The 15,231-nt window shown below is 42.9% G+C and overlaps 1 protein-coding gene across 2 annotated transcripts in view; it reads right to left on the bottom strand.

The window, feature by feature from the left end:
• Nucleotides 1-15,231, bottom strand: part of EXTL3 (exostosin like glycosyltransferase 3) — a 450,609-nt gene that overhangs the window by 429,356 nt on the left and 6,022 nt on the right. For both annotated transcript variants that reach the window (XM_069605697.1, XM_069605698.1), the window contains exon 2: nucleotides 12,627-15,200. In XM_069605697.1, the coding sequence (XP_069461798.1) occupies nucleotides 12,627-14,774 (2,148 nt within the window). In that variant the 5' untranslated portion in view covers nucleotides 14,775-15,200. The remainder of the gene's footprint in view (nucleotides 1-12,626; nucleotides 15,201-15,231) is intronic.

The following is a 15,231-nucleotide window of genomic DNA, read 5'->3' as shown; positions in this document are numbered from 1 at the left end:
TCGACCAGTGCTTCAGAACCACCGAACAGCACTGAGACGATTGCTGCCTCTACGCCACAGTGTAGCGCAGCCTGCAGACATCCGTCCAGCCTCGCTCGCCGAACTGGTTGCCACCTGATACCTGTAGCTTCTCCCGTCTTGAATTCTGTTACAGAAGCTGCAAACGGCCCTTAAACCGAGTCAAACCTGTCGAGCATCAAAACATCTACAGCACAAGGTACATTGTGGTTCTGTCCCCCTGGTCCTTCTCCGAAGGCCCCTAGGGACATTTTACAATCCATTGCTCCCTTTGGGCTAAAACCAAGTATCCTTGAACTGTTGCGATTATTTCCTATACCGACTACCCGTATCCAGAGTGCTTCCCTTTTCCTTCTTTGAAACCGTTCGTCCTCTGCATTCATTTATAGGGTGGGTTGTATTTCGTGGTGTTGCTAGAATGGTCTGTTGTGATAATAATAAAGTAGATTTTATTTTATACAACCTTGATTCATCATTGGGTATTTTTGTATTTTCGCTGTGTTGCAACTAACCAATGATCCACAAGCTTTCAGAGATAAGCCTGCTGTTCCATTCAGGTCACCACAATTGGACAAGGAAGTTTATAATTTGCTTGTTATTCCAATCTGTTAGGATCCCTTCTGGTGAACTAGAGGTGTGGCTGATTGATGGTTTAGAAACCGATATTCACCCCTGGATCGCTGGTGCCCCGGAAATTGATTCGTCATACCCAACCAGCATAAGCATTGTCGGCTGCATGCATGTTTAGACAGAACGCAGTATGCAATGGGACGGTATCACCGGAAAAAAAACGAATACAGAGGACGAAACCAAACTTTAATGACATCTGTTCAGTATTTTGCAATAAAATAAATAAAGAAGGCTAGATAGTGTTTGGGTATAGAATACGGTGGGGGATATGTAAGGGCACTGCAGGTGGACTCCTGCTGCATTCAAAACAAAGTGCACAAAACGGAAAAGTATTCGAAATTCAACCCCCCACCCTGCCAAAAAAAAAAAAGATATGTTGTTTTGGGCACCAGTGTTTTTTTCCAGTTATTTCAAAGAAGACAATGCAGGAAAGGGTCCAGAACAAGACGGAGCGGCGCTCTGGCAAAGAAAATTCTTGCAGGAGCCCAACTCCGTCCTCTAGACCCAGGGGGTCCAAGACACTACCATCACATATCCTGTGCCTTCCCTATAAATTGTTTTTCCAAGATTCTGGGAGCAAGACGATTTTGTTCACAAATAATGATGAATGTGCACAAACTCAACCACACTAGATTTGCAGGGAAACAACTTGGTGGAATTAGCACATGGGAGGCTCATGGGCAGTAGCAGGATAGTCACTCATTCCATATCTCCGTTCACACAAATAAATACTCAGTACAGAGTGCCACCACTAACACACACTCAATACACAGTGCCACCACTGGACTACAAGAATCAGAAGGGAGAACGGATCTCTTGCTAATTGGGTCAGATCCTCATCCCTCAACAACCCCGTCACTAAATCTACAACAACACCTTCACAGACTACCATTGGTTGAGTTTTGGGTTTAGACTTAGGATCGGGGAGGAGAGAGAAGAAAGGAGGCCTCAAGTCCTAAAACTGTAAGTGAGGAGTAGTGGGGGGGGCAATTAGCATACGCAATGCACAACAACAATGCAGGAATTGACAAGAGGATGCAAAGTCACGGCAAGGCAATGCCAGCACATTTTAGTAAATGGGGCTGGAGGGTCGTACCCGACCCCTGGTGATCAATTCACATAGTTGACATTACACATGTTTTGTTTTCTGTCAAAAAAAGTAATCTGCATGCAAAGGAAACTGCTGCAGAGGGAATGCTGAAGCCAAATAAACTTAAACAAGCAATTCACACTTCTTATTAATTTCTCCTATTTTTAAAAAAAGAAGTGTAAAACGATATGTCGAGAAAGACCTCAAAAAGGATACTCTGCCGACCGTGGGCATTTATTTAGGTCATGTCATTTTGCATTCCTTGAAAGCGATTTCATTGGGAATTTCTCATTTAAATCACAAGAACTACAAGTACAGGAACATACAATGTACATATCTACTTACACCCAACAAAAGACGTTTTAAAAAAAAAGGAGCTCTGTAAACTCTCCTGCTGCTTTAAAGACAAAAAAAAGAGGGATTTATAAATCAACTTGCTTTCAGTCCTCCTTTAACGCAGGCATGCAACTCTTGTACCATGAGATCATATCTGTAGTCTAATAAAATGATCTACATGTGAAAAAGGGAGTATTAAAATTAAGCCGACGCCATCATTCCTGGTTGTAGACAATGGAGGTTTTTTGCAGAAATGAAAGTCACCGCGTCGGTACCCGGAGAGCAGCTCCGAGGCTCCCCTGCCTGTTGCTCTGACTGAGGAAGGTGTTTGGAAAAGTGCAAGATCGCCTGCGGCAACCGACTTGTCAGTTTCAGCCAGCAAGAACATGTTACCTTACCGCTGGAAAGTGAATGCTGGTTTTGAGCAGCCAGGTGACAAATCAGCATGTTTGTCCATGAACAAGGAGCTCCGACCGTGTAAACATAGAACAGTAAATCGTGGCGCCCAGTAAAATATGCGAGCCAAGTAAGGCCAATTTGAAATATGCTGCCGTTAATCATCTGCACAACACATTTTCCCTCCAATCCTCTAGAGTCCCACAAGGATCCCTGCTATGCACCCCCCACCCCACCTCCATTTCAATGGTACGACAAAATGTTATTTTACTGCATATGTACATAGTAAAGACCCAACCAGTAGCTGAGCAAAAGTCTTAGGACCTGAGGGTGTCAAGCTGACTCTGCCTCAACAGAAATGATACGAAAATCGCAATGCTTGGCTCTCCGAAACACAGAGCCCTCTTTTTTACTTGGCCAGATTTGGCCTAATCCACTGCCCTCGTTACCCTTGACATACACATTTGATTGCTTATAAACCCTACGGGTTTCACTACCAACTAACTGCTTTAACTGCTTAGAGAAAGTAGAGGGACTTGAGGCAAGCCCTGCATGAAGAGCTTGCTTTTTTCATCCGGTTGGGCAGGACATTCCATGTTTCAAAGGCTTGAATTGCAAACCGGAGAACTCCTTTGACAGAAAGTTTGAAAGAAAGAGCGCGAGAGTGCTCAGAGTTTTCGAGGGGGTACTAAGGAAGATCAGAGTCGACAATCCCTCTGGTAGGTTGGGGGGGGGTAGATTGTCAGGTACGCTGAAACTGTACACGGTCCTCCACCCTCAAACAATGGAGATCTTCTAGTTTCAGAAATGATAGCTCATTATCAGAGCCCACAAAGACAGGGTCCTGCTGTATTCTAAACTGTCTCTAAAGCCTGTCCATTGAGCGCGTGGAGGTGGTCCACACTGAAAGCTTTGCATAATAGAGTAACTTTTGATTTGGAATTGGACGGCTATATAACATATCAAACCATGGCAAAAAGGGGAGAACGGGGAAGACCTAAAGGGGGACTCCTAACAAGTGTTAAATCCGCATATAACTCTAAATTAATTTACCAGGTTAGCCCGGGGGTAATATTCTGGTGATCCAGATAAGCCCGCCGGGTGGTTGGGCCGGATGTAAGAAGGTCCTGATCATAACATCTATGACCCCCCGAGGGAACTGATTACGGAGTCTTTGGGGGATGAACTGGATACATTGTTAACCACCTGGTGTACGGGGAAGAAGTGACTGCCATCATACTTGGAGGGGATTTGAATGCTAAATTCCTAGACTCTGAGGGATGTGGGAATTACCCCTTTGTACAGAATCTCTGCAAAATACATCTACATCAGAGTAATAGTAAAGGTAGATTATGGCTAGACATCCTTAAGGAATGGAACCTGACCTTACTAAATGGCCGTACTAGGGGGACATGCCGGGTAACGAAACTTGGGCAGTAGGAAAAAAGTGCCCTGTACTTGACTACCTGGCCGTCTCTGAATGTTTATTGAACCATGTTGTACATCTAAATGTTGAGTTGAACAATTATAGTGACCATGGTACTTTAACGTTGAGTGTGGATGGAGGCGGGGAAATGGCCGAGGGGGGTATTTGGAGAGAATTAATCTCTAACCATGCTGGAAATAAGATCAGGTGGACCCAGCGAAACATTGACAAAATGATCTCCATAACATTCCCCAATCATACCAACATTAAACAGCTAATGAGGGGAAAGAGGCCAGAGGATATTGAATTTTGGATAACCCACTCATTGTTTAAAGGTAGCCCTGCTCCGGGGCTGAGTTGGAAGAAGGGGGGAACCCCAACCTTTGATGCTAACATTAGAGATCAGTAACGTATGATGCGACGAGCCCCAAGAAGTATAAGAGTGCTAAAAACTGCCCAAATAGATGAGGGTGCGTTAAAGTTTGAGACTGCAGAGATAAAATGAAAATATCGAAGGTGGCTAAGAGGGTACCGCCAAACATTAAAAAGAAATCAATGGCAGACATTTGTTGAAGCTCTATGTAGTAAGAATAGTCGCAGAATTTGGCACATATTAGCCCAGGCGCGTGGGGGGGACAGAAGTGGAGGGTCCTCAACCCTATTGAGGGGGATAAATGGGTAGAATATATCTCTAATAAATTCTACAAAGAGAACATGACTACCACTAGTAATGTCATGGCCCCTTCCCCTGAGCTATAAGATCATAAAACAGACTATTATGAACTTAAAAACGTCCAACGCCCCTGGCCCAAACGGTTTAGCCAATGCAGTTCTGAAAAGAGATCCCCATAATTGGGCACAGATTTTGCCAACTCTCTACTCCAGAATATGTAGAACTTGTCAGATACTGTCCTCCTGGAAGAAATCTGTGCTAATTCCAGTGTACAAAAAGGGGGAAAGGACAAAAGCAGCTAATTATCGACAACTCTCAATGCTGGATGTAACTAGCAAAATCTTCAACACATTGGTACTTAAAGAAATAGAAAAGTGGGTCACGGAAAATCATATCCTTAATTATGCACAAACGGGATTTAGACCAGGGGCAAGTACTACCCACAATATCAGGGTCCTTGACCTATTAATAAATAACACCACGAGTAGCAAAGTAGCCACATTGTACATCGCTTTTGTAGATTTCAGTAGCGCCTTCGACTTGGTGGGGCGGAACATCCTGTGGTCTAAATTAAAGGCTATGGACTGCCCCAAGTGGATCCTAAACATACTAAAAGCCTTGCACAGTAACACCTCCACCAGGGTTTGCCTTAACGATAAAGGCGATGTAACTGATCAAATCTACATTAATATGGGGGTAAAGCAGGGTTGCGTTACTGCGCCCATGCTCTACAACTTATATATAGCTGACCTGCTGGCTCGTATATCATTAAAGTCAAACTGCCCTCCAAAGTTGGGCAAGACGCCCATAACAGGAATGCTTTATGCAGATGACTTGATCCTCTGATTGTACGATGTCTGGCATAAAAAACATGTTGAATGAATTATTAGTCTACTCAACACAGCTAGGTCTCGTAATCAATTTGGAAAAAACGAAAATAATGACAATTGCACGAAAGGGACCCTGTCGAACTGGGATAGACACCAATGTGGGGAAAATTGTGGTGGTAGAGCAATAGCCCTATTTGGGATTTGGACTTTAAAAGCACCTACAGATTATGAAACCATAAAAATACATAAGATACATAGAGCAAAATTGCTCACCCTCCAGGCTTGTAAATTTGCAAAGGGTTCAGCAGGATTCAGTATGGCTGGCATATTGAAATTATATCAGCAAGTCTTTGTGCCTGCAATCCTGTATGGCCTGGAGGCACTGGCTATGCAAGATCTTACATGGCTTAACATCCTGGAAGGTCACTATTGGCGTATGGTGCTTGGTCTGGGACCCTCATGCTCGATCCAATATCTTCGCTTGGAACTGGGCCTCATCTCCCTGAGAGGGAGGGCTCTCCGTTTGCGGGGTGAATTCTATTTGAAATCTCGGACAGAGCCCAGCTGTAAACTCTTGAGACTTGCAGGGAATAACTTTGATATAGAAAAACATCCCCGGGGCCGCACTTATAAAGAACTGAATGAATCACTATTCAGGGAGATTGATTTGGCCCTATGAAAAACTAATGCATTTACCTTATATTTCACCAAAAAAAAGCATTCGAGGAAAAATTTTACAAATGGGATTGGTGTGCGAACTCAGATCACTTGGCCAAGTTGAAAGGTTATGAGGCAGTCTCGCATGTCATACATAGATATCTAAAACCACAGTCCTACTTGCCCCTATGCTCGGCTCCTGAAGTAAGACATTTCTTACTGAGACTGAGAACTAAATCAGCTACCGGTACTTACCATCATAGGCCCTCGATTGAAGATCTCTCGGGAGGCCAGTCTTTGCCGTATCTGTCAGGGGGCAGGAGTACTTGAAACCAATACACATGTACTTTCACTATGCCCTAAAATGGGCCCTACATATATGAATGCATATAAAACAATGGGTCCACAACTATGAGGCGATTAAGGAGGAGGAATTCTGGTACATCTGCTTCAATACTGACTCCCTTGGCCTTCAGCTTGCACTCTTTAGGGTTTGGTCGCAAATCATCATGCCCCTACTTCAGGTATAATAATACCAATATTGTATCTCCTCCCTTGTTCCATCCCATCTTAATTACCAAGTCAATATATGGAGTTTTATAGTCTACATACACTTTTGTTTTTTTGTACTGTATTATTCTCTGTAAGATATGTATGTGTTGTGTACAATCTTGTGTAAAGTTTGATTTATTTATTATAAAAATAGGCAAATACTGCCAAAAAATAAATAAAAAATAGGAACCTTACACATGAAACCTTGCCCCCCTGCTTTCACCCACACCTCTCCATGGATATGTTTGGACCAGTAATGCGCATCTTACGACTGTAAGAACTACTATTATTTCTATCTGATCTTAATATACATGAATAACTGGGTGTGGAAAAATAATTATACAAAAACATTTCTTTTTCCAGTTAAAAACCTATTTTAAACCGCTTATAAAATACTTCCATTGGCAATTGGGCTTACATTTTCACTCCCTAAAATCATTTTACTCCCAACTTTAAAAAATAGCGAGTAAAATACTCCAACCTCCTAATCTTATCTGGAATACTGGCCATCCCCAAACGCATGAGCCCAGCGTCTTGGCCCACAGACCTTTTCCAATCTTGATTTACTTAAAACCTATAACATAGAGCCCCCTGAATGCAGCCGCTGGACAGCCATTCATCACGTATTTCCCATTTTAGTTTCCTCTCCTCTGTGGCACCCGCCCCATCACTAATCTCACACCTGGAAGTGCTTTACCCCTGTAGCATGTGGCTTTCTACAAAAGACCAAACATAAACCTTTAGCATTGTGATTAATCACCACAATGCAGGGCTAGACTTGAGTGGTTTGGCCATTTTTGGAACGGATGAAGGAAATTGGCTTAATTAAAAAAGATGAGCACTTCTATTTTTGGAATATCTATTTACTACGCAAGGTTACTCTACAAGTGTTTAATGCTGCTCCAAACGGAGTAACACAAACACATTTTACTAATAGAGGGAGGTCCAGTCTAAACCAGGATTTCAAATTGACCCAACATATTACAAGACAAAAAAGAACCTTGTTTAAAAAACTGCATACATAAAGCCTCCACATGTGCGGTTATTCAATAGACTTAACAATAAAACAAATTGACATTGAACAATAGTTGAAAATTAGAATATATTCGGTCACAAACATTGTTTTGTTGATTACAGCAATATTTACAACATCACACCATACATCAGATAAATCCAAATTACAAGCACATAATTATTCCAACATGGTCACGTGGTACAATATTGTAGATAATGCAAACACACAACCTACCATGGCCTGCATCCAAAATCGAGGGACGGACATACACCCAAGTAAGTTGCACATTCTCGACAACATGGATGTGAAATTGATTTAAAGTCTTGACTAAACTGGACTCAGTAATAAATAGCTACCAACACATAACTAAAAGATGCTTAAGATAATCAATATTTATACTACTCCCATCAGCAATGCAGCAGTTTTACGGCGCCTGACCTTGTCTGAGAACTGGGGTATGACGTCCTCGTATATAGGACTGGTCATCTTCCTGGTAACCGGCTGATCACACAGTGAACTACACTTCCATAGAGAAGCACCCAATTGTGCTCTGTCAAATGATAAATCATTGCAGAAGCCTCCCTGACCGAGACCCTAAAATGTCTGTGCATAAGTGCAGTACTTCGAAAGGATTGATGCGTCATGGAGCATTAACTTAATTGTGTATATGTTTTCAAGAACATAGATGGGGATTGCGTGACACACTTGGACGACCAGTATTTCTTGGGTTGTGATGGGCTATTTGGGGCCTTATCATTAATTATTTATTGTTGTTCTCAATGATGGGGTTACCAATATTATTGTCACATGTTCTTTTCAGATGATTTCCCCCAAGGATGGACCACCAAGGACCGAAATACATTGGATCATATCGTCAGTCTTGGTCATTGTGTTCATCTCTAATTCGATGATTAAAAGAACTTTGCAACATGGAACTATTTATACAATTATAATTATTTTAAAAGAATTGTGGAAAAAAAGAATTACTGATGTTAAATTGCAGTGGCACTTATCGCAGAAAAGCACTCCACAGCAAAGACTACTTGGTATCTTTCTCAAATTTGATGGCCGATGTTTGCAGTTGCGGGAAGCTAATGTGCCCAAAATACTGTATTTAATTCCATGATTGTATATATCTAAGAATAATTGAAGCTTGATGACACTTCATTTTGATCATAGGTAGCAGCTTGGCCGTGGGTCATCAACAGGTGGGTACATAACCAAACACTCACAGGCTGGGAGTAAGTCGCCGTTCTTCTCCTTCTCTCCCACCTTCACTTCGGATGACAATAGTTTGGGCTTCTGGGGTGCTAAAGGAAAGCACTGCTTAATAGTTAAACCTAAAATGGCCTTTGACTCGAAGTAGTAAGCTAATACAATCTTATTCCCACCACAAGTAATGAGGACTTTGGGAAGGAGATTTAACTAGCGTTATCCTTGTCTTGAGAGAACAGAAGAAATTTAGAGCAATTAACAAGGTCACAATAGGATTGCAAGACGACTTGGCCACTAAAAACTCCATAGAAAAAGAAAAGTGGTTAAAAAAAAACGAAAGGAGGAAAATACACATTTAAAAAACAAACATCACAGACTCTTCCACTTCGCACCCCACACAAACACTGCCCACCACAGAAAAGGGGAAGTATTGCTACCTTGGAAAAAAAAAGTGTGCTTTCTATACAGAACTTAAAACTGAAGATCCAGCTATAAAAGTACTATACAGGCATACAAGGCTTAGCTCCAAGGACAAATGTGTATTCTCAATGTTGAATCAAGTTAAATTGAGGGACAGGTCTTTCCGTGTTCTTGTAGAGGGTTATTTAATTTAATTAATGAAGATATCCACTTTACTAACAATAGCATGACTCTTTACTAACAATAGCATGACTCTTTACTAACAATAGCATGACTATCAGATGGAATGATTGCACCTTCTTCTTTAACACTTATCCTGCGCTTACTTATGGTTAACAGAGCTAATTTACATGTGATGCATGCACAAAAAGGTATCTATAGACAGTACATTAAATGCTTTTTTGACAAGGTTATGGGAGATACCATCTGAGCTACTTCGATTAGGATCAGATCCGTTCCAGGGTAATTATTTACAGAGTTCGGCTGAAGATAGTCAAGAATGGCCTTTTGTTCCACTTTGAAATAAAATGCAGACAGGTAGGATCAGGGATGCCGTTTGTCCCTTTCCCAATTACCAAATGGGTCCTCCTTCTGTCAACCCGAGTGGCCTCTGTGCCCGTGGAGGGAATCCAAGAAAGACTGCTGGATTAAACATTAACGCAGTCTCAGGAGTTTGCTTGGGGCAGTTATCGGATGGCTTGAGACCAACATGTGTGTGGCGCATTATAAAATTTAAAATAAATAAAATGGCATGCTTGAGAGCACCAGGGACCTGTATAGGAGAGGCATTCACCAGATCGGCATAACCAATGCAGAGGATTGATGCATTCTTTCATGAAAGTGGCTCAGGAGCTTTTGACTGTTATTAGCACCTTTAATTCTAGCCTACATGGCTTGAAGAAGGGACATGGACAAGGAGTGAAGACCACGAACCCTTGTACGGGGCTGAGGAGTGCATAATGGGGCAAAAGGCAGGGCGCAAAATGTGCACTCTTCACTAACATTTAGCTAGTGTTCATTGACTCTTGGCGAGTAAGAAATGGCCTGCTGTCTGCAAGTATAGTCTTAAGGTGGCGAGTGACTTATGGCTAGCTAGTAGCTTGCAACTTGAAATTATGCTCCATGGAATAGGCCAGTCACAAATAGTAATTAAAACAATCAACTTTATTCTTGCACCTCAAAATTAATTACATTTTAGCCCTACACATTTTAGAAGTGTACGCCAACAATCGCTCACGATCATGCAGAAGGACACAAACCCTAGTGAAGGACCAATTTCTTTTTCACTCTGCATATATACACCAAGATTTAACTTGTTCAGATGCTCAGCCCTCCTACCTCGCCTTAGTCTGAAATACAGAAATCATGTGCCAAAACGGCTGTATAGTACTATTTTAAAACATTCCGTTTTAACTTGGTCATCTGTGAAAATGCCTTTGTGTATAAAATCTCCCTTCTCAAAGAACAAAAACAACCACATTGTAAACCGGCTAAACTGCTGCCACAAAAGCTAGTGACTTCCAACCCACTACAGCATGAGATGTGATATTCAATATGCAAAGGTGAAAGCACTTGCGTTTACCTCTTCCTCTCGGCATAATTGCCCATCTCTAGTTACCGACGTGTCCTTTAGGAACACCCATTCTGTCCACACGCGTCGACATGAATTTTTAATATCAATTGTAAACAAGGCCAACAAGGGACTACCTGCCGGGGACGCACAATGAGATTGGTTTGTGCTCTATGAACCATACAATGAATGCTGAAAACCCCCCATGCCCACATTATGCCCTTACGTTACACTGAACGGTATTCCACATTTTTTGCCAAATGCATCTTTGCTGATTTTTTCCACTTCTTTTACCTCAAGAGTATAGATGGTAGGAAGGGGGGATAGAATGGATCCCTCAAACTATAGATCACTTGCAATGTTGGACTCCAGTTCAAAGATATTGCTTTGCTACTGCTAAAGAAGCTGACAGCCTGGGCTGAAGGAAACGAGGCTTCAGGAAAATGAATAGCACCATTTGTAATATTGGTGAGTTGCATTACTTGATGGCGAAGACCTTTAAATGTCCTGGCAAGAAACTGTATCTGTGACTTATAGACTTCGCAAAAGCGTTTGACTCGGTCTCTCGCCTGCGATTGTGGCGCGAGCTTGAACATTGGGGTCTTGACTCTTTGCTCCTTTTTTTTCATTCAGTTATTATACAGCGACACTATGGTCCCTATACATTTAAATCAGGAGGGAGCCATCTCGAATAGATTGCCTAGACATCGGGGCTTGAAACAGGTGTGCTGTTATTTAATCTATACATATCTGATCCGGATGAGTCAATGAGCACGGTACGTAATTTCCCACCACGACTTGGCTCTGACACCATAACATGCATGTCATATGCCAACAATACCGTGCTCACTGACCGCAACCCAAACGGTTTAAACCAATCAATCAACGCCCTTCATGCTTATGCCATAGCTAACCATCTAGTCATTAATGAAGCCAAATCCAACATATTAATAATAGGCAACAGAAGAATAAGTACAAATGTGCCTGGAAGTTAGCACAGAACTCCTTAGAATTGGTAAATAGACATATGTATTTGGGCTTTTCCATGAAATCCTTTACAGCACTATCTTTTTATGAAGACATTTCCATGAAGATTTGGAAAAAATTTGATGGCAATTAAAAAATGGATAGCCTATACAAGGTGTAATAGTGTGATGGGACAGCTAATCATATATTCCACTAGCATTCTTGCTGGCCTTCTGTACGGTTTGGTAACTTCATCGGATCGATAGATGACCTGACTCGAACGCCTTCAGGGGAAGATTTGGGGTCCATACTTGGAGAGCCCAAATCTGTGCCTGTTGAGGCACTAGGGTGCGAGCTATGTACACAATGGATAAGATCACACTGGCCAATTGAATGTTGCAAATTTCACGTTCAACTATTGGAACCTGTGCATAGTAAACAGACTTTATTGGAGGGACGAAAATAAGAATGATTTCTTGAATGAGTTAATAAGATATCGTTGCCTGCACCCGAGCAACATCCGTCTCCCCACCGAAGAAATGTTGACATTGCCAAATGCTAACGATGTTTAAAAAAAAGAAAACCCATGATTGGGAAAGAGTTGAGAATGCGTCTAAACTTGAAGGGAAAAAACGCTATGGAGAATATGGTCGGCGAGACTTCCAAGGTGGAGTACCTCGATCTTACTTAACTAAACTGTCTGACATGAACTGTATGAACTCTCTTCATAGAGAACTCATTTCAGGAAGCACAATTAAGGCAGTCAAGTCATGCAATGTCAACATCCAGCAACAATCGACATTTTATATATGTATTCAAATCTGTTTCTTACCACAATTGGGACTCCGATGTCTGGCCACAAGAGGTCATCCGATGGCAGTTTCGGCGAATTCCAAACCACCACCACCTTATTTAGGTAGGGGAGCCCATTGAGCCGCTCCAGAGAGTTCATTAACACTTCTTCTCGCTCATATGTCAGCATCACAACGGTGAACTGTTCTCGGGGCACGTTACCTCCTAGGGCCGCTTGGAACTCTTTCCCAGATCCACCAGCCCCTCCTCCAATTGGTCGAAAACCATTACCAGATCCTAAAAACTTTGCCTCCGAAGGCAAGACCGGGTCGAACGGTGTATGGGGGAACAGATGGAAAGGACCCGGAGCTGAATTCCAGTTTCTGTAAATGTCCAAAGCAGTGAGGGTGAAGTTACGAAGGTATTTTGGGGATGCATAGGGTGGCTCGGTTTCCACAGGCCCCAAATCCAAATCCCCATTGTCTGCCAAGTTAGGATCCGTCCCAGCGGCTTTACCCGATCGGTGAGGAATCTCCACTGCTGGCTCTTCCCGAATAGGGATCGCCGGGATTTGGATTCGAGTTCTTACGGTTGCTAAAACTGTATTGAATACGCTGTCAGTGGTGGAAAAGTAGGTCTCCCACAGGAAGCGTCCTTGTCGCCTCATTGCCAGTAGGTCATTGTCAGAAATGCTTCTCAGGAGGAAGTGCGCTTCTGTGATGCGTGGCTTTGGTACGATTAACACTGCTTCGTGCCACTGTATCATGTCATGATAGGGCAACTGGACATGTTCTCCAAAAATGACTGGGATGGCCCCAACCTCCAGAGCCTCGAAGAGCCTCATGGAACAGCCAGCAGAAATAACCAGGTGTGTGTCTCCTGGGGTGATGATCAGTGCAAATGTAGATAACTTCAGCAGCTCCAGTCGATCTTCCCTTTCACCACAGAGAGCCCACTCAGTGGGCAGACTTGCTTTTGGCCGGTTCTTACAAGTGAACTCCACCAACACAAAATCCAACTTGCTGTCTTGCACAGCCTTCAAGATGGCAATGATGCGGTCATCATAATCGGCTGGGGCATTGCCCTCAATTTCTTCTTCAAAGGAGCGGGCCTCTTGCAAACTGGATCTGAGAGATTCAATTTGCTCACCCTGGAAACTAAACAGATACTTTCGTTTCACTGGCACCTGGGGGGGAATCTCCAGAAAGTTGGGTTCCGACATGGCATGGACTAGGGGGGATACCACAATGTCAAACCCTGGCCGGTATTGTACATCATAAAATGTGGACTGGGCAATCATGGCACGCCCTGTGCTTATGTTATACAGAACATTTTGGGTCTCAGACTTCCGAGAAAAGTTAATGATAAGATGATTGTGCCCATCTGTCCTCCAGTATGGCAAAGAGTGCAGCTGCTGCTCTAGTTCAATAGGTTTTGGCATTGTGGGCTCCTGAATTTCACCCACTAAGACAACATATATACAGGCAACATCTGCGTTTTCAGTAACATATACATTAGTTCTGACAGTGGCTTCAAAGGACTGCTTAATCAAAGAGTCTAGGAATCTACCAAAGAGGTATTTATCACTATTATATACAAAAACGGGGAAACCAGATGTAAGGGAACAACGTGAGTAGTCAAAACAGTTGTGCAGCCTGCAATTCCTGATCGACTTTGGCAATGGCAAGTTAGCATCGTCTTTCTCTGGCAAAAGGCGAACTGGCAGCGAGAGCTTTGGCTGATTTTGAGCCATCAGTTCCTTATAAGAATGCTCCGTTTGGCTGATGACGTTCTTGAGCTGCAAGAGGTCCTGCTTGGCATTCTCTATGCTCTTCTTGCAGGCTTCGATCTTCAGGTTGAGCTTGGTGATCTCACTGTTGAGCTCCTGGCGCTTGGCTTCGAGCTGGAGCAACTCCTCGCTGACGGATTCGCGGATGCGGCAGAGATCCTGCACATGTTTGACCTCGCACAATTCGTTTCCTGTATGGGGGCCAAAGATTCGTTTTCCAGCATCATCAGCATCATCGATGGTAGTCAGATAGTAGTGAGCTATCAAAGGGAAGAAAACCAGAATGATGAACAAAGTAAAGCTGAGCCACGTTAGCCTAATCCGGCTGGACCATCGCAGCATCCAGGGCTGGCCTCCATTCCCCACGCCTCCATTTCGCAGCATCGTATAGCCAGTCATGAGTCCGGGAGTCACAGCAACCAATCATGTTGGATAAGTAGCCATAACCGGAAGTGCTCAGCAAGCAGTTACTGATTTATGAATGTAACTTTTTTTTATAAAGAGCCAATAAAATGGAAATTTCATTTTTCCGTAGCAGCTAGGGCTTTCTTCAACGTTCCTTTTGCCACATCATCTATTGCCAGGTCTTCGTTTGCCTTGTGGTTAGCACGAGTGCACTGCTGCCATGACAATAGAATGTAGCAAATACCCTGGGCGAGCACAGCAGGATCAAGGAGCCCATTCCAGCTGTTCTTGACATCTTGCATTAGCATTCAATTAAAACGGTGGATTAATTCCCAGTGGATGTGGAAAGCGGGGAGAAACAGACACCTGCGCTCTCGGAACATCACCTGCATCTGTAACATGGCCAACACTTGTCCATTTCTAGAAAAAAAGAAAAGCAAATGTTTCAGAC

Source organism: Ambystoma mexicanum, chromosome 4p, assembly GCF_040938575.1.
Source record: "Ambystoma mexicanum isolate Mex_15411 chromosome 4p, UKY_AmexF1_1, whole genome shotgun sequence".
Taxonomy (NCBI): Eukaryota; Metazoa; Chordata; class Amphibia; order Caudata; family Ambystomatidae; genus Ambystoma; species Ambystoma mexicanum.
Note: the sequence above shows the minus strand (reverse complement) of the source record. Positions and strands in the feature narration are given on the sequence as shown.